At 40.6% G+C, this 19,802-nt stretch overlaps 1 protein-coding gene across 3 annotated transcripts in view; it reads right to left on the bottom strand.

Annotated features, from left to right (window-relative positions):
- The window catches only part of VCL (vinculin), a 64,634-nt gene extending 50,746 nt beyond the window's left edge, over positions 1 to 13,888 (bottom strand). For all 3 annotated transcript variants that reach the window (XM_062496679.1, XM_062496678.1, XM_062496680.1), the window contains exon 1: positions 13,463 to 13,888. In XM_062496679.1, coding sequence (XP_062352663.1) covers positions 13,463 to 13,630 — 168 coding nt within the window. In that variant the 5' untranslated portion in view covers positions 13,631 to 13,888. The remainder of the gene's footprint in view (positions 1 to 13,462) is intronic.
- Between the last annotated feature and the right edge of the window lie 5,914 nt (positions 13,889 to 19,802).

The following is a 19,802-nucleotide window of genomic DNA, read 5'->3' as shown; positions in this document are numbered from 1 at the left end:
TCAAGAAGCTGAGAAAAAAAGAAAAGACAAAATGTGTTCTCAATTACTTCTTGAGTAACTTTCATATAAAACAGTAGTACAGTTTCTCTCTACTGTTCTGCATCTAAAACTTACTGCTGTAGTAACTGACTATATCAGCTACGAAAGAAAAAAACCACTCATCTAGAATTCCTTTACTAATAAAGAAGTATTTTTCACTATGTTTTTAATATATTGAAAATATCTTCATGTGCTGACTAATATATGACTGCAGCAACAGAAACTCACAGCATTAGATCTTCTGGCATAAGCTCTGCCACAGCAAACGTATCTTGACCAGCAAGATACATGCTACACAGTGTTTTATAGCAATTATCCACCTTTTGTAGCATATTGGACAAGTTGTTTTCATAAGTCCCACTTTACTTGATTAACAGATAATTCTACTATGCACTAAGTGCATAGTGTAAATCATTGCTCACATGTTAAATGCAATCTTTTAATTAGCTACGACAGTATCTAGTTACATTAAAGAGAACTTAACTAGATATGGTAAGCTGTTTTCCAAGGGACAGCACTGATTTACAGCACCATTGAAAATGTGTGTCAGAAACTTGGTATCATGTGATTATTTTTCAGCTTGATTTTGCTTTCAGTGCTCAAGATCACTTATACCAGCTCTGCAAGGAATTCAGCATGTAGAAGATACCACTTATCTGCAGTCACCACAAAGAATCTGCAAAGTATTAAAAAGCAGAAAGAGCTGATAGAGAATACTAAAAATCAAATAAAGTAGTGTCTGATGCAGCCTTAATTCCAAGTTAGAGACTCATTCAGCTACTAAAATTAATTTTAAAATCTTAAGCTCACTGTATCTTCATATAACAAACCACTATCACAACAAAAGCCTTAAAACCAACCAATTTCACTAGCATTTGCTATTTCTTTGACTCATACTGAAAAACAATCTATTTTAAAGAGACTAAGGGTTGATGGTTTTTGTTGTAAAAGCTTATAAAATATGGCATAGAAGCAAACCTTACCAGTGTAGTCAAAGTCTTCTACTAAGGGATGACACAACCAATAGGAGTAGTGTAATCCAATTCCTAGTTGTCACTGATTCTGTTGAGAATTTTTAACATTTAATTCGCTCTACAGACCTAATTCCTCTCTCATCCATTCATCTAAAGCAGAATTTACTCTTAGCAACTTTTACGGTTAGCATACAGCTGTTAAAACCTATTTTCCACCATTTCTCTACATCCACCCAATTAAAACATAACAAAAGCATTATTCCTACCCTTGCAGTCCCTACAGGAAAGCCTAGCTCACATAATACTGAAATCTGTAGCAATTCTTTATATCAATGGATTTGTTTGGCCCTGTTATTGCAGGCAGTGGATTCTGCACATGCCTGACAAGATGGACAGGCTTTATCAGTAGTGGCTTCACATTAGAGCTATACTCAATTCTCTCTTGAAACCATGAGGGAAAATTAGGCAATATAACCAAGAAACTTGAAGGTTACAGTCCAGTGCCACATAAATACATAACTAAAGAAACAATTTTAGCCTAAGTTCCCATGATCAGCAAAGTTGGTCAAAGCCTAGGTTCATCTCTTGGATATAAAAGGACCAAATCTGGTCATGTAGAGAAGTAAAGCCTCTATCTTGTCTTAAAAACAAATATTTAAATTTGACATTTAATCAAAAAGAGACATGAGAAAGCTCAACTTCTTTACAACAACAGCTTTTTTTTTCTTCTTCACTGCAATTTGTTAGCATTTTAGAACTCCATTGTGCCAGGCACTCTACAAACACACAATATCATCCATTTCACATACAACAGTGTCACATTAACAAGAAGGTTGACAAATCAACTCCACAACAGGAAAAATATATTAAAGGGCCACCCATTTCTAACTGTTAAAATCCTCTTACAAGCTTAACAGACGTTAATGAAAAAGTCTTGAAATCTTGTTGAAATAAATATATTAGAGATTAACTTTTAGTACTAGCTATGATAACATAGGAAAAGAAACATCAGTACTTCTGCAAATCGAACTAAAACCAACTCCCATAACAGGAAGCTACACTTGTTCCCAACATTTTGTCCTATTTGAGGAAAGTGTTCAAAATGTAATAGCAACAGAACAGAAGAGAACAACTTTTCTGAACAATCATTATGCTATGTTAAATAGAAATAAAAGGGTTTGGACCATCTAGCAAGCTAACAGGAAAATCTATCTGGAGAAAGGAATTACATTCAGTTGTGAAAGCAAATGCTAGAGCCATCAAGTTTACAAATGCCTTCAGTTTATTACGTCCATTGCCATACAGTAACCAGGTCAGCTTTAAATATTTTGGTGATGCTTTTAAGTAAAAAGCCACATGCAGAGAAGTTTGCAGTTCTGGACTAAAAAAAGTGCAAGTCAGCTATGTAAAAATCTGCAGCAGATTGTTTTTTTACTGTTAGTGACTACTTCAGGGTCGCAAAACTCCACTACTCTGAGTGATTGGAGAACAGGCCAGATATTCCAACTATAACCCCCAGCCCCCCTCCAAATTGCCAGAGCAAAGTTGTTATGCAAGAAATTTACTTGGACTTGACAAATAAAACACTTTCTATTCCATGGCTTTGAACTACAATCATCAAGCTGGGAAGAGGAGGAAAAAAAAAAATACTAAATAGAAAGATGCATTCCTGTCTTCCTGCTGCATGGGCACAGGGCTGGGCTCCACTGGTCTGACAGCTCAAGTGCCAGTGGAATCTAGTCTGAGAGCCAAAGAATACAGGTTTTGCCAGCATGAACTGAAAAGAAATTAAAGAAATGCCATGCTATTAAGTTCTTTTACTGAGAAAAAATTGAAGTCTAGGTGAAACCTACCTAAAATTTACTGAGGTTCCCACTCACCATGCTTTGATTTTTTCGAGAAAAAGGAAGTATTTTATAGGTGTGGCAGACTCGAAGAGCACTTCACTTGCTACAGTTAAGCAAGTGGTTTGACAATTACTAGCCTTTCACAATTCATTTTTTTGTCATTGTAACAGGGCAAGCTAAATAAAAGTGACCTTTTTGCTACTACTGTAGTTCAAGAGGAAACCCCATTTATCTATCTGTTATTCAGCACAACTATTGTCCTGCAAAAGCTGCAAAGACAGCTAGGCTCATGGAAGTGATTTTTACTGTAGTCCAAACATTACTCAGTTTAATTTGTTAGCTCACCTAAAAACTTGGTTATGCAGTAATTTGAAAAAGTGGAAGCAGAGCCCACTCAACACTTGGAAGAAAACTTCTTATCAAGTGTAAAAACAGAAGCTTTTGAAGACTTAGCTGAAGGGCAAATAGACCCCTGTATACACATCAGAGATTGAAATGTGAAGCACCTTGTGTAATTACAAAAATTACAAAATTACCAAAACCCCATGATTTTGATAGCAAACAGGCACACCAAAACAAGTTAAAACTTCCAGTAACTTCCATCTGGGTGCTTGATGCAGCAATCTTTTTGTAGTGATAATGCTTCAGATAAACATTCAGCACATCACACACTTCAGCATTAAAAACCTCCCCTAAGCAAGTACATGAATGTCTGTTAGCAACTTACAAGGTTTCCAGAGTTTAAATAGGAAGGTTGAATATGCCAGGTTGCATACAATTAACACATTGATTTTTTCCACTCAGGTATGTATTACTATATCCCATTTTGCACTGAAGAGCTTAACCATTCATTGCCTATGAACAGTCAAGTATCATTTCTAAGTCCATTTGTTCTAACTGGAAACTTGTGGCTACCAGGAAAAATATCCACTCAAGAATGCTCACAGCTCACAACACATCTGTATCTCACATGTACTGACTACCAGTCTAGTTGAAGTCAGTCTCTGCTCCTTCTGGCAAGTATTTGTACAGGTGAACAAAGCAAAACCTGTGTTAAGGGAAGTTTTATTAATGCTTCCTTCATCTAAAACAGTTGCAATATGCAGCCTCTTCCAAATCCAGGGAAAGTTTGGAAGACAGGAGAAGAAGCAACTTAGCTGAAGTAAGTTCTAGATGACAGCTTTTAACAGCTCCCTGCTTGACAGAAGAGTCAGACTTCTGAAACTAAAGAGCTGATAGCTGGCAAATGGCTGAAAGACAAGAATGGGCAGGGAAGTTGATAGGCACTTCCCTGGCTCAGCCTTTAACAAGTTTCCCATTTTGATGCACCCATTCAAAAAGAAAGGCTGAGAACACTCACTAGTTTGCCACCACACAATGAACTAAGGTGACCAGAATGCCTCTCATCAGTTCAGAGGTGAAGAACTCACTACTATTCTACTACTACTATTCTCATACTGCTACTAGAGCACTTCTGTGAATATACTCATTTATGAAACTAATGACCATAGCCGTTTTCTTGCATGCTTTTCAGCATTTAAGGAAGGGCAGGCTTGTGTCTAGTTCATGCTAAGGTTCAGCTACTAAAATGAAGTTCAAATTGAATACCATTATATTTTACTATTCCTACAAATGCAAGTTAAACATTGAGCAATGAGATCAGAACAGCTGCAACATACCCAAACATTTTAAGCTGCATACACAAAGATATCTGAATATGAAGCTTGTGAAGTTTACCAAAGCAGTACTTTCTCAGCTCTGTTATTCATAATTTTATCTATGCACCCTATGTACCTGAGGACAAAGATTAAGCATGATACTTGCTGAAATTAAACCTTCTTCAGCCATCACAAAAAAAAAATGGTTTAATATGAAAGCTGCTTGCCTGTACTTTTCACAAACTGAGTTCCAATTATCTTTCATTGGCAGATACAGACTGAGGAACCAAAGGCAGGAGGTGCTCTGCTCTTAGGGAAGAATTGACTGGGAATGCCAATGACAGATGAAGTGACAATTAGATGGTAGAATTACAAATCCTGGAAGGAAAAGAACTAGACAAATCAGAGCCTGAGCTTCAGAACCAGCTTTAGCTTCTTCAGGGACCTAACTGAAGAAATTACATAGAATACAGTCCTAGAAAGAAATTCTGGAGAGCTGGCTGATTTTCAAAGATCACCTACTCCAAGCTGGAAGACAAGGAAAAGTGGCAGGAGGCCTGCCTGAACAAGCAGTGTTCCTGCTAGAAGGAACAGTGACATCACCTGAGCATGCAAGGATAGGGTCCATCCCAAAGTGTATCTAGAGTTGAACCTAGTGAGGGGCATGAAAGACAACAAAAAATGCTTGCGTAAATACAGCAGCAAAATAAAGACTAGGTAAAATGTGAGCCTACTGTGGGACAGGTGTGGGTGTCTGACCACACCACAAAAAATCATGTACTCAAAGACTTCTTTACCTCTGTCTTTCCTGAGAATATCTGTCTTCAGCAATCCCAGGTCCCCAAGACACCCTGAGAGCCTGGCACAAGGAAAATTTGCATTTGCTGAAAGAAACTCGAGTTACATTTGTTCTTCTGTGGGTGTAACCATGGATGTAAACTGCAATGCAACATTATTACAATAGGTCTCTTCATAAGTATCCAACACCAACAGAAACAGCTTGTTTCTTTTCTCCATTCTTTACTGAAGAAAACCAAAATGAATCATCAGTTTCCTACCCTACCCATGAAGTCAGAATACTGGGAAACTGTTCAAACATGTTTCTTCAGCGAAAGTAAATGCTTGATATCATCATCAACTAAGAGTCAATGAGATAACAGTTTCAGAAACTCTGCACAGGCTTTGATAATGAAGAGGTTTTTGGTTTTCAGCTTTTGTCTCCCTTCAGTAGCCACTACTGTTATCGTTGTTCATTATTTATGTTGTAAATTGCTCTCCTGAAGCATCAGAATAATACTGACTTCTGAATAAGAGATATGTTATAAAGTGAGTTGTTCAATGTATTTTGACACAAATCTTTGGTTCCAGTCTCAGGATTTGGGCAAGTAAAAGTCATACCTCAGTACACTCTATAGGAAAGTAAGCAAAGGAAAGGTTTGCCCCCTCTATTGACTCTAAGTCTCTATTGATTCTCTAAGTCTCTCACATCCTTATATATGCACTAGGGCCTGATTTACTCCAAAGACAAACTAGATCTACTTCCAAGTGTTGCACACATAGGGCCACTCCCCCATTCCCCAGTTCAGTTTTGAGCCACTGGGACACTAGGCTTGTGTTTGGAAGAGATATTTATTGGTGAAATATCTGTAACTGAAAAGAAGATCCAGCCTTCATTTGCTGTATCCACAAAGTATCTTCTGAAATTAAGGTAGCTGCAATATTCATTCATCTGGTCTATTTCCATGGCTCAACACAAGTTGTTACTCTAGACTCCAATTACAGGACAACATTTAAAGTTAATGCTCTCTCACCTCTCACCATAAAAATTAAGGAAGAAAGTATACAATTAAACATTACACTTAATGTAGCAGATAAAATTTAACAGTTATACAGTTACATTATTGTTCAAATTCAATAACAATACTCCTATGGCTGTGTTTAAAGATAAATGTCAGGAAGCCTATCAATTTGCACAAATTAAGAACTGTGGCTGCAGAGACGTTCTGTATCAAGAACTGCTTCTCAGCATTTGACTGAGCAAGTGATGGAACATAATTTGTACCACAAAAGAAAGAAATATTACATTGCAGTATTTCTTAAGGTCTAGTTTGCCAGTCTGACTTGCTTGTCAGTGTGAGTAGCATCAAGCCAGTAAGACTTCATAAGACAATGCAGTCAGAAACAGGAGCTTAGGAGAAAAAAGTCTTCAACAGAGAAACAGGGATAAAAAGCTAGTCTTCACTGAATGCAAAGCCACCAAAATTAAGCAGTACTCAAGACAAGAACAGACTAGGATTGGCCTACTCGCTCCTTTGAAAAACCAATTGGCATCATTTCCAGTAACTAGAATTGAGACCACATCCGCTAACACATTTTCAAACCACTGCTTGGATCCATCCCCCATCCAGTCCTCTCAGATTTGTTTCATCCAAATTGCAACTATATTGGGAAGGGGAAAACACTTCCAAATTGCTCTGTGTTCTGAAGGTACACATACACATTTCTGAACCATATTTTGCTCAGTTAATTTTTTATTAACCTCTAAAAGGAATTCCACATCTACAAGCCAATATCACTATGTGGAGAAAAATATCTTCTTGTTTCAAAGTCCAAAGCAAAATTACAGCACTCTCTAAAGTTACAAAACACCAGGAAGAATAAATTGCTAAAAACACTGGTCCTTAACACAGGTTTAACTCCTCCCACACTGGTATGATTGACTTGTGCAGAAAAAAAAGCATTTAGTAAGTTTTTCAAAGTAGGAGCGGTATTCACCAGGTTCTTGGCATATGGAACTTTTTAGTCCAACTGCCACTTAAAGACTATGTCCAAAAAAAAAAAAAAAAAAAAAAAGCAAGCTGCATATGAGGAGACATTCACCACCTCTATGTATATTTAAAGGAAGAGAAAACAAAGCATTCCTTTTAAAGCTGATGGAGGAGACTGGAATAAATGAAATATCCAAACACAGTGACAGAACAAAGATCTTACTTCATTCAAATCAGATACTAATTAATCACATGTGCAAAGACTATTCCTAACAGATAAAAGCAAGAAAGAAGTTTATGATGTGCTTTTGTTATTTCACAACTGCTTTGTCTGATTAATCACTCTTCTCCCAGCCCCTCCTATACACACACCCTAATGGGGTTTATCCACTTTCTCGGAGCATATGGCCACAGTTCCCACAATATGGCAAATGATTGCTGAAGAAACTGCTGTACACTGAAGAAGAATGTTCTAATTTTTTTAAATTAAATTTTCATTATTTGTAAAACACTAATCAGTTTGCTACTACTCATAGATAACACCTAGAAAGCTGTAGTGAAAAGACATTCATCAGACCTTCAAGCCTATTCTAGAGCTCATGCACTTGTCACTAAGTTTGAGTTCTGTAAAGTTCAGATGATTTGCTCTTTTGACCATTTCTTTCAGCTTCAAAATGTAACAATATAATAAACTGGAAATAGAGAGGCACAGATCTATATATATCCCATGACAAGTTACAAACATCAAGGAAAAATGCAAAAATCACAACCCCCTTGAGAGTCATCTTTTGTGCTGGGCAGAAAATTCTGCAAGGAACAAAGCTTATCTTTTTCCTGTCTTCTCCATCCTTCTCCAAGATATATAAACATATTGCAAGCTAATTATTCCCCTCAAGAAAGAGAAACACTAAGCTGCTCACAACACCTCACTCCACTTCGTAACCTGAGTTACAGGCAAGTCAGTTATGCCAAAAGAAAATTTAGGATGATAAAGCTGTTTTACCATCCACTCTCCTCAACAGTCAGACCATTTCTCCTCACTCAGGTGTTGATCCGTGTATTTAACTTTTGCTGCTGGAATCATGACCAAGATTTCAAGGCAGGCTGCATTCTTCACAAATTCATTTAAACAGGTGATTTCCAAGCTGGTGGTTTGCAGGTGTCAGTAGGCAATTTACAGCCTGTCCAGGGAAGATGGATAGCCTTTCCCAAACAGCTCTGCAACCCCCAGGCAGCTTCTCATCTGTCAGAGGCCCATGGATACACAGACAGAACATGCCTGTGACTTCAGGTGATTGCTGCTTCTTCCTCTGCTAAGATAAGGTACTGCAACTATAGCAGCTGTCCTAAATGCAACACCCCCACAGATAACTTTTTGTTTGGTTTAAACTTTTTGTCTCTGCCAAAGTACTGGTATCAAGTTCCATCTGTTTTAAGAGTTATCTGGGTTGTTTTAGTTGTGCCTAGATGGGGTGGGCTTCAGCTGGTGGTAGTTTAAAAGAGACTGACCTCACAACTTCAGGAAGTCACAAAAACCTTTGACACACAAGACTTTGACCCAGTACTACAGGGCCTTCTTCCCATCCAGTACAATCTCCAGTCAGGCTTACTCTAGACTGGATTTATTTACATTTTAAAATAGAACTTGGCCCAGACCTACTTAAAGGAAATGTCTGATAAACCCTGACTATGAGACAGCAGATTTATAATCTAAGAGACCCTTCCTGATGATTAGCCTGACCTAGTCAGTCACAGTAACTGAGATACAGAAAAGTATCAGTAGTATTTCATAAGCCTCCAAACCTCAGTAGGTAAATAAAGCCATATCACAGCATCCAACAATACCACCTTCTTGAAAAATGTGGTCATCAGCAATTTAATAGAGAGGAAGGCAATTTTTTCCCATTAAAAAATAATATAATAGAAACTGGATGCATATATACACTTATGAAACCAACTCCCATATAAAAGGACAGTGCAGAGGATTGAATGGCAGAAGTTGCATCATCAAATAGACAAGCACTGTTTTTTTAGAGCAGATCTCTGTTCTGAAGGATCTCAATAACTTCATTTGTTACCATTAGTGTGTTAAATGTTCCATTATGAGCAATTCATAGAAGTATCACTTTGCTCAGACAGCCCAACCTATATAAACATGAAGGACATGAAAACAGGCTAAGTCTCAAGCAATTGGTCTGAGGTAAAGAAGGTCAGATCTTTCAGACCATTGACCTGGTTCCACAGTCCAGACTCAGAAAAACCAACACCTCCATGAGCTGCTGAGCCTGCTCCAGTATTTTAGACTGTGTGCTTCCCAAGTCCCCTCTACTACCTTAATTTTCATGCAGAGAACTACAACCCAATCTGTCAAACTCAGCAGCTTCACCCATGGTGCTGTTGGTATTTGGCAGAACAACAGCAACACTGCTCTGAGGCAGCTCTGCCTGAAACAGAGAGAAGTGACCAGAGTGGGCTATGCCTGTACTGACAAAATGCCTGAATTCATACAAGGCAGTATGGAGCTTACAACAGAGTAGAATTTTCTTTCTCTGTTTGGCAATAATATAACATTGGTCTGAACATATATGCTCATAAATTCACTACTGCAAAGTAGCAATTTTCTCCTCCTCCATGAAATAAAACCATATATATAATGTGTGTGACTGGCTTACCATTTCTGCATCATTATCAGCCATCCTTGATAAAAATCCCTGCCTTTAAAATAGGCTAAGTCTGATGAGTTATAAAAAAAAAAAAAAAAAAACCAAAAAAAAACCAAAAAAAAACAAAACAAAACCAAGAAAACCAAACAATTAGGGGAAAAAAAACAAAGCCTGAAGCAACTAGAAAACCACCACAATGGTGTTTCCTCCCTGGGAATTTTGACTAGTTAAAACTCAAAATTTCATTTCACTCTCCTCTGAACTAATGGGACATCTAGCAAGCTCAAAATTACTCCATACCTATTAGGTATCCTTGACTATTACCCACCACCAGCACCTCTTCTGTTGGCTTACACTGTCACATCTTTTAGCTAAAAGAAATACTATGTGCCAACCTTCCATAAGAGGCACATATCCATTATAAATATAAGCCACTGCAAACATGAACACTTTCAGTTAAAAGGAGGACCAATTTAGTATATTCATCATCTTGTGGTATCTGAAGCCTCACCCTCAAATTCCTGGCTCCAGCCAAAGTTGATCTGTGTAAAAAAAGTTTCTGATGCTTACCTCCACATTATATTTTTGCACAGTTAAGAAAACTTTAGTTAATAAGTTTAATCAAAATAGTTCAAAACATTTTGAAAATTATTGTGCAAAAGCTATGCCCCAACAGAATAATTAGATGCAGTGGAAGCAAACTGTCACACATCATGAACAGAATACCAAGTCTTTCCTTGGTACTTCACTACAGGAATGATTAAGATTGATATTTCATAAACTTCAACAATAACTTGGACTATTTCTTCTCCAGGATTACTTTACAATTAGTTTCTGAAAGGATGTATCTCTATGATAGATCTACTTGAGTGTACAAACTTTACATTAAAAAAAAGCCATGCAATTGATGATGGCTACAGGCAAACCTTAAAATATAGCATAACCATTAATGACAGAAAATACAGAAATGCATGCCAAAGTTAGAGGTCTCTAGTCAGGGTATTTAGGAGGAGGACCACCCTTTTGACTAATCTAATAGTCCTAACATAAGACTCTCAAACCTCTGGTCCATCTTGAATAGTGTATTGTGCTAACTCCATCTCAGGAATGTTCAAGTTTTTGGGACATAGGTCCTTCCTTATAGCCATATAGTCATTTCCTAGCCCATTTCCCCTCACAGTACATCTAGGCCTTCCACAAGAATGGATCTGAAAACTTCAAATACTGCTACCAGGGATTACGTACAGACATGACAGTTAAATCAATTAAATGCTGCATTCTCCAAACTGCAGAATCCTTACTGTAACAGGCTGGGCAGATGGAGAGTAGTGCTGCTGTATATAAAAATTTATCACTAAAGAACTTCCTCAGTACTTTTCTTTATGTATGTTGTGATACTCACACCACACTAAGAACCCTGAGCAGACAGCAAGCAACACTGAGCCAGCAGCTGCATTTCTCTCTTGGTTGCACTGATAATTCCATCTTTGCTGTCACCTGGGAAGCCACCACAAGGCTCACAATTCAAAAACCTGCCTGCACAAATTCTCCTGCTCCGGTGAAACGATACAAATCACCTTTACACTTCAGAGTAATGCACTGAAAACAGAGCTCTAGATAGGGAACAACTTTAATTCCGCATTTTTCCTAATGTAGACAAAGCTGTATTTTAACAGATCAGGGCATCTTCCTGGTAACTAACACCTCAGATTACACCACTTCTATTTGCTCTTTGTGAACAGAAAAAATAATTCAACAATCGTTCATTTATCTAACTAGCAGATAAGAAGAGAAAAACAGAGGCTTCCAAAACAGTCCAAAATAAAAGAAGAGCCAACAGAAGGAAACCAATTTTGTTGCTGCATTTCTCTGATAAATGAGACTTTTTCAGAGCAAGTCTCTTTTGAGAGAAAGGTGCTGTGGGGAAAACAGTCACATGACCCAGTGTTACAGGGTTAGCTCAGAAAAGCAAAGCATTACACCAACATCTTCCTTTCAAGGAAAAGTATTTCGTACACACAGACTTCACACCCTTACAGACAAAACACCTATTATCACATCAGTGAATTGTTGCAGAATGACTGTTCTTCATAAAAAGATGAATGCTATAGTCAGCAAGAAGCACAAGTATTCTAGAAAGTCTGTAATATTTACAGTCATGGAGACCAAGGGACCTAGTTAAGTTACACTGTAGTTAACTGCAAAACCTCAAAGTGGCAAGTTATTCTAGCAGCAGCAAGTACTACAAGCCAAAACGTTACTAACACATCACGGACATTAGTCATCTTGACAGCTTCTTATGCCCACAAGCCTCATGATTTCAGAGCACTAAAACGTTGGTTAACAGTGACACAATATTTTAACTTGCATAGCTATTCATTTTAAAGCAAAATTCACTGGCAATGGGTATTTCATGCCAGGAATTAATTCAGAATTTTACAGGATTCAAAATAAGCAAGTAACTTGTGATGCTCAAAAATGAACTCAGTATCTGGAAACAAGCTTAACAATGGTGCAAGGTAAGTATTACCAGGTAATTCTTAATGCAGTAGAAGAGTAGGCAACGTCACACTGCTTTCTATATAAAAGAAAATATTTCTGCCTTACAAGAGATCGTTATTCTTTTGTTGACTATAAAAGTGCTAATACGACTAGAACATTTCAAATGCATTAGTCACTTGCACTTCTCATACTGCAGTATCCATACTGCAAGTACTCAGATCTTAAAGAGACAAGCTATGTATAACTGCTTTCAACAGGTCGAGAGACTCAGGACAAATTTCCACCACCTTTAGCTTCCCACAGGCAAAAAGTAAGTCATACTCGAGGCTACATAACAAGAACAATTTACAGCTCCAGACTTTGCCTGAAGCCACAGGTCTGGCCCGCCTCAACTCCAGCACTGATAAGGAACGGCCAGCCTCCACCAGTTTAAAAATGAAACCCAAATGCCAGGGAGGTTTGGGCTTTGTTATTGGTTGGGTTTGGGATTCTCTGGATAGGCTCACGACAAGTAACTATTTTGCCTTTTATAGTGCATACACTTAAAATAGGAGTTTCCTAGGCAGCAAAAGAACCACACAGCGTATCAGAACCATCTATGAGGCGTTTCGGAGCGGGCATGAACGGCAGCAATTACCACGCGAACTGCACTTTAATGCGATGCCGCTCCTCAGGTGGGCAAAGGCTTCCTGCTCCGAGACGCCGAGCAACTCGCCGTTGAGACAACTCGCCGCTGCCCAGCACGGCTCTCGCGGCTCCTTCGCTGGCCGGAGCGGGAACAGACGAAGGCGGCTTCCAGGCGGGAGCCACAGAGGTCCAGCCAGCCTTCCAACTTAACCCCTTCCCGGGCCCCGGCACCGCGCCCAGCCGGTCCTGGCGGGCGGGGGCCGGGACACCTGTCCGCCACAGCCCGCAGGGAGCGGGCGCCGCCGGACGCCCGAGTTAGCCACGGCGGCCGAAGTCGCTCCCAGGAGAAAGCGCGGAGTAGGCGGGCCGGCCGCCGCTACTCACCCGCACCAGGTTGCTGACAGCGGCCTGCACGGCCGACACGGGGGCGGTGAGGTCCGGGATGGCCTTTCCGTCCACCTCCCCCTCCTCGTGCATGATGACCAGGTGGGAGATCTGCTGGGCCACCGGCTCCAGGATGCTCTCGATGGTGCGCGTGTGAAAGACGGGCATGGCGGCGGCGGGGGGGGGCCGGGGCCCGAACTCTGCACAAACTCCCGGCAAACTCTGTCCCTGCGGGCTGGCGCCCCACAGAAAAAGCCGCGGCCTCCGCGCAAAGAGGAAAAGGAACAAGAATAGGAAACCAAACAACCACTGCGAGCTCCCCTCGCGCCGGAGCGGAGTGCGGTACACAGGGAAGCGGCTGCCGGCTCGGTCTCCTGGAGGCGGGACTCGAACTCGCTGCCCTCCAACCACCCACCGGCAGCGCCCACCCCGCACTGGCGCCGCTCCTCAGCCAAGCGGCGGCTTTTCAAGCGCCACAGTCCGCCCCTCCCGCGGCTCCCGCCCCCGACCGCCTCTCCCAATGGCCGAGCCGGGGCCACCGCTCCCAGTGGCGCAACGCCGCGTCCATCAACATTCCAGAGCCTCCTTCCCCCTCCACCCCCCGCCTTTCCCGCACCATCCGCCTTCCCAGCCAAGCTTGGTTGCGCGGGCGCTGGTTTCCCAGAGCCCAGATGACGTCAGACATTGTGGTGTCCATATAAGGAGACGATTAATGCCAGGGTGCCGGGATAGTGGGGGGCGAGGGCGGTGGGACTCCTGCGCCGCCACGCCCAGCGCAAGTTCGCTCCGTTGGCCGAGGCGGAGCGTGACCGCCTAGCCGGGCGTGTGGGGCTGGGCCCGGCTGGGACGGCGCTGGCCGAGGGGAGGTGGTGCTCCTGGCCGGATCCGCTGTCCCCGGACGCTGCTTGGGGCCCGCCGCTTTGTGCGGGGACTGCGTTCTCCCCACAGCCGGCCCTGTGCGGCTCGCCCTGGGCGCGCCCCCACACGCTTCCGCCCAAGCTGAGGGAAAGTGGCAAGAAGCTGCAGGCGTCGGTTCCCGCCCGCGCTCCGCTCCAGTTGGGGAGGGCTGTCCCTGCTGTCCCGCTCCCCTCAGGAGCTGAGGGGACGCGGCCGGACAACGCTGAGGCGGCGGCGGCCTGAGGGGTGGCACGTACGGGGAGAGTGAACCTCGGCTTGGGTTTTATCGCTCTGACTGGTGGTACCAGCGGGAGCTTGTTTAGGTACACTTGGAGTCCAGAGAGGAGTACCGTGCAGTCAGAGAGGAACTTAAACCACCACTTTGCCGTAGCGGGAGCGTGGCCGCCCCGCCCAGCGCGGCTCAGGGTACGAGCGCTGCCCGCCCTCGGGCGCGGTGTCCTGTGCCACTGGCTGTACCCGTGGTAGTAAAATAAAACGTGAGTAAGGAGTTACGCTCTGCACTTCTTACTTGCTTCGATAAACCAGCACAAGTTCGGATTTGGAAAGTTATTGCTGGGTTGTAGGTGTTTTTATCCTTGTGCTGCTATTTTAAGTTATAAATCAATGTCCCTGTCTGATGAAGTTGCGCTCTGAAGTGTTCCAGGGCAAACAATGTGTTTTCTGTGCAGTGTTTGAACACAGCCACTCCTACTCGCAGACACAGGGACTTATAGAAAGAGCAATTAAATCAGTAAGGCTGGTGTGATCAGGGCTCTCTTTGTGACTTGCACCAGCGTTGTCATGGTTGGAGCTACAGGGACAGCTACAAGTAGGCCTAAAAACCTATGAAAAGCAGATTTTGTGCAGGGCTAAGAAATCTTAGAAACACCTTCAGCTCAGAGGGTTTTTTTTTTATTCTATTTGTTTACTGTTCTCGTTTAGTGTGATGGAAACTGTATTTCTTTGTGTGTATTGGATCTCCCATTGTAGAAATCACTAACTTCAGTGTTGTACAATCCCACTTGGTTTGGAAAGAGATATACCAGTAGGCTCAATAACAGAAAATCAAATTAAGCTATTGGCATGCAAGACATAATTACAGTATCAGTCTTTCAGCAGTAATGAGTGTTTTAAATTACTTTAATTGTGCACTGTAAGAGTAGCTTATGTTGTTTGGTATTGGTTGTACAGCAGGTACCATTTTTCACATATGCATGTCTAGCAGTATCTCCTTCACATACTGTGGATCAGCAATAACGAGAATAGATAAAAGTCCTTCTGGACAGCAGTGTGCAGGATCTGGAAATTGCGAGCAGCATTCAGTCCATGTCTAATAATCTGCTAAATTCTGTTTAATGGAAATATGCAAACTTAATAAACCCCACATATTTAGTCATTTGTGGGACTTGAGCATGAGCAAAGCTCTTTGATTAAAAATAATTGCTTTGTATTTAGGTTTGTGTGTACTGACTTATGGCTGAAATACGCATGTTTATGCACATGACTGTTTATGCACATGAAAAGTGTTATCTGATCATTATAAAAGGCTCATCTGGTGGCTCAAATACGTACAGTTACTACAGGCAGATTACGGTATAAAACAGGTGGAAATTTTTGGTGGCCTCCTATAATTTTTCCTGCCTACAGGACCAAAACCTGGACTTGTATTTGGGAAGTGTTGGTATTAAGAGTTTGCTTTGCTATTTCACTTACATTGGTGCAATTTTTTGCCCATACAAAATTTAAATTTTATTCTTTGCATTATGTGACTATACTGCATGCCTGTCATGAAATTTCCTCCATGCTGTTGATGAGGCTGCCTAATTTTTGAAGCCACATCCAGCAAAATTCCATGGAATTAACAGCAATATATGTTACACAGCTTTTTCTGGTTGTTTAGGTCTTTTTCTTTTAAAGTACTAAATTGACAGAGTTTTCTCTTTCCTTTACAGTATTCACAGCTGATGTCATGAGAATAACAGCTTTGAGGCAGGTAATTTTTCCAAAAAATTCACGTTTCTTACCATGATGTTGTTTCCCCAGGTTCTAGTAGTCCTAGTAGATGGTTAGAAAGTAATGATAATTTGATATTTTCTGTTTATAAAGCCCAGGATGGAAATGTGTGATTTCTTTTGTCCTCTTCCAATATGATAGTGCATATCAAACAAAACAAATAAAGGGACACAAAATCTCCTTTCCACACACTCAAATTGTTAGGGTTATTAAGAAGTAGTATCTATTATTAGTATGACAGTGGTGACCAGCATCTCAAGTAAGTTAATGCACCTAGAATGAAAGGATTAGCTGTTCAGATATTCTTTCTATGCCTTTTAGTATTTCATACAAACTCAGGTGAGTCCAGTTAAATCCATTTCTGCAGAGAGCCTGATGTCAGCAGACTCTTCTGCTTACAGAAATCTCCGTTGTCTTTAGGGGCATAATGTCTCTCTGACCCAAATGATCAAATAAATTCTCCTATTTTCACAAGTCTTTTAAGGAAGCAAAGAAATTCTCTCTTGACTTCACTGAAGTGAGATGCATGAATACAGAAGCAATAGGCTTAGATGGAAAAAGGGAGGACACTGTGTGCTTACAAAAAGCATAGCTGCAATGCAGCCTTTGCCACACTGTCTTTTGGGGAGTCCTGGATCCCATACTCGGGGTACGTGGCACTGCAGCTGCACATGGTGGGAGCAGTGGAACTGAGCTATGTTCAAAGTGCTTCATGAACCTGCAGTTGTCTGCAATTATAAAGTATTTTGCTAGTATTAATACTTTATTGAAGTGAATGTGTCTGACTAGCTCAAAGCACTAGCCACCATTTTATAGTAGTTATTTTCAGTATTAGGTACCACAGCAGAGAAGAATTTGCTTTCTAGGCAAATACACCTGGGTGTGATTAATCACTTTTCTCTGGAATCATCTGATCTTGTTCCTTAACTGCACTACCTTCTAACTTTTCTGAGTAAAAATTAATTAGCTACCTGAGGAAATTTACAGACATGCTGTATTCGTATATTGCATTAACTGGATTGTATAAATGTCCTGATCCTATGAAGATTTAAGCATACGTTGAAATTTGAGGTTTAGGGTCTCTTATTATCAGCTTCTGGAGAATTGGAGACTACAGTTGATCAGTGGACATTCTGCATTTCCTTCTTCTCAAGCATTAACTTTGGGTAACCCAAGGAGTAAGCAACGGATGATCAAATTTTAAGTAAAAAGGTTTTTGTTTTTTTTTTTTTGTTTCTGTGGTAATGTCCACCTTAAACATAAGTTTTAAATTTGTCATGAGTTTGTTGCAGAATGGTATTACTATACTAATATCTCTAGTATGTAGGTGACTGGCACAGCAGGAATAAATTTCACGCCTAATAAATGACAACCTTGGAGAAAGAAAGAGCAGATTACTAAAGTGTTTGACAGTGTAACTTCACCACGATGACCTGTTAACGTGCCTTGCCATTATTTAGATGGCTTTTGCCAGGAAACCAGGTTAGGTTCTGTTTAGTTCTGCATCTTGGCTGGCTGTGCTCTAGGAACTGCAATGACACCAGCAGTTCAGAATTTCTATACACTTACTCATCATCAGTCACTATCTGAGCTAGATGGGAGCAGCCTATTACAACTGGAAAATTTACATCACGGTTGTCATCCAGCTCCTGAATACAAACTTTGTATCATCGTTCCCAGCTGCCCTTCTATAGCTGTGTTCTGTTGCTGTGCAGACATAGCGAGGCTTAGGTCAGCAGAGAAGGCTGCTACCAATTCCCTGTCTCCTGCAAGGGGTTTCTTGCTGGAAGTTCTGCTGGGAAACCAAGAGTGCAAATGTAGTTCATTTCTTTCATCTTCTCAGTTACTCTGTCGACTGCACTGACCCAAAACTTTCCTTTTATCTACACCGCATTCTGAAGTGGTTTGTTGTGGAGCAAGTATCACAACAGTTGTATCAAAAAAAATTCATAGAATGTTTTTATGAACTTGAAACATGTAGGACAGAAAGGTAAGCATAATAAATATATATTTTTGTGTATTTATTCTAGAAATTGCTAACTAGGAATGAGGTTCAAAAATATTTTTCAGCTTCTAAAAATTTGCAGGTGAAAAATGTATTATCATGCAAAGCACATATGATAGTGTACGTGCAGTTAAAATTATACAGCCTATTCACAGTAAATGCAAACAAAAGTCTTTCTACTTTTGTGCTAACATTACTGTTAACCTACAGTAGACTTTGCTGTTTCATTGAGCAACAGGTGGTTTTCAGGAGATTGCCTCCTATACTGCTCAGAGCTTGTTAATATAATTGACTACCTGGTAAGCAATCCAAGTGCTTTATTTGCTGTAGGTGACCATTTTAATAGTCTAAACATTCATTTTGCAAATAGGGATTTTGGCTAATGTTTATGGTCTACACATTTCTACACACAGACATAAGGAAATTGAGGCAAATAAACCAAAGATGTAAACTGTGTTTATGTTAATAATATTAAACCTCATGTGAATGTTGTCTTTAAATGGCCTTTGCTGCTCCATGATTCCTTTCCAAGAACTTGCTTTGTGAGGGCAGTAAGGCTCTTGTTACAAAGCAGTTTACAGAGCTGCTGCATCTACCAGCTGAGATGTGGCACCTAACAATTTGTATGGTCTTGGTGTATTTCATTGAAAAGAAAAGTCTGTTTTAAATTACTACTGTTGATCAGTTTAAGTTTCCCCTGTTTTACTTTGCATTTAAATGGACAGATATCTCAGGTGAGGTGCCTACAGTGAGTTCTCATATTTTTATCTGCCTTGCAAGAAAACGTCAGTCCTTGACTAAGTATTTTTGCATGCAGGTATGTTCAATTTCATTTCAAGGACCTCTGGATCCAAATCAGCCTCCAAGATGATCTAAGCAATACTTGATTTTTTTCTGGGGGCAGGGGTACCTGTTCATCAGTGCCTCTGAAGGCCTTTTTCCTGACTACTAATATTAGGTGCTAGTATGTATCCGCTCCTTTCCTAGTGATTCCTTGTGTTGAATTTGATTTACTCAAGTATTAAAGCATGTGTGTGTTGGGAAGTGTAAGTTTGGTCTGAAATTTTAAGTGCTCTGCTCTGGTTTGGAGTCTCATAAGTTGTTTATTTCCCTACTGCAGGATGAGCAGGCTTGGGGGTTTCTGCAAATCTGCATATGTTCAAATTCACCAGGAAGTCAAAGCCTTTAGAATGCTTCTTAAAAAGCCCCTGGATGAAATTGGGAAGTACTATATGGAGTAATAATGAACTCTTTCTATATATGCTTGTATGTGATTAGTTTTTATCTGCATAACTGTAGACAGCTTTAACATTTTCATCGGTTCTTTATGGCTTACATAATTATCTGATTTAGTGTGCAAGCTAAAGATTTGTAGCCATATATTAGTAGACATAGGAGTTTACTGACATCAGCAAATACTAAATG

Source organism: Cinclus cinclus, chromosome 7 (genome assembly GCF_963662255.1).
Source record: "Cinclus cinclus chromosome 7, bCinCin1.1, whole genome shotgun sequence".
In the NCBI taxonomy this organism is placed as follows: domain Eukaryota; kingdom Metazoa; phylum Chordata; class Aves; order Passeriformes; family Cinclidae; genus Cinclus; species Cinclus cinclus.
The sequence above is the reverse complement of the archived record's forward strand: the minus strand, read 5'-3'. Positions and strand labels throughout refer to the sequence as shown.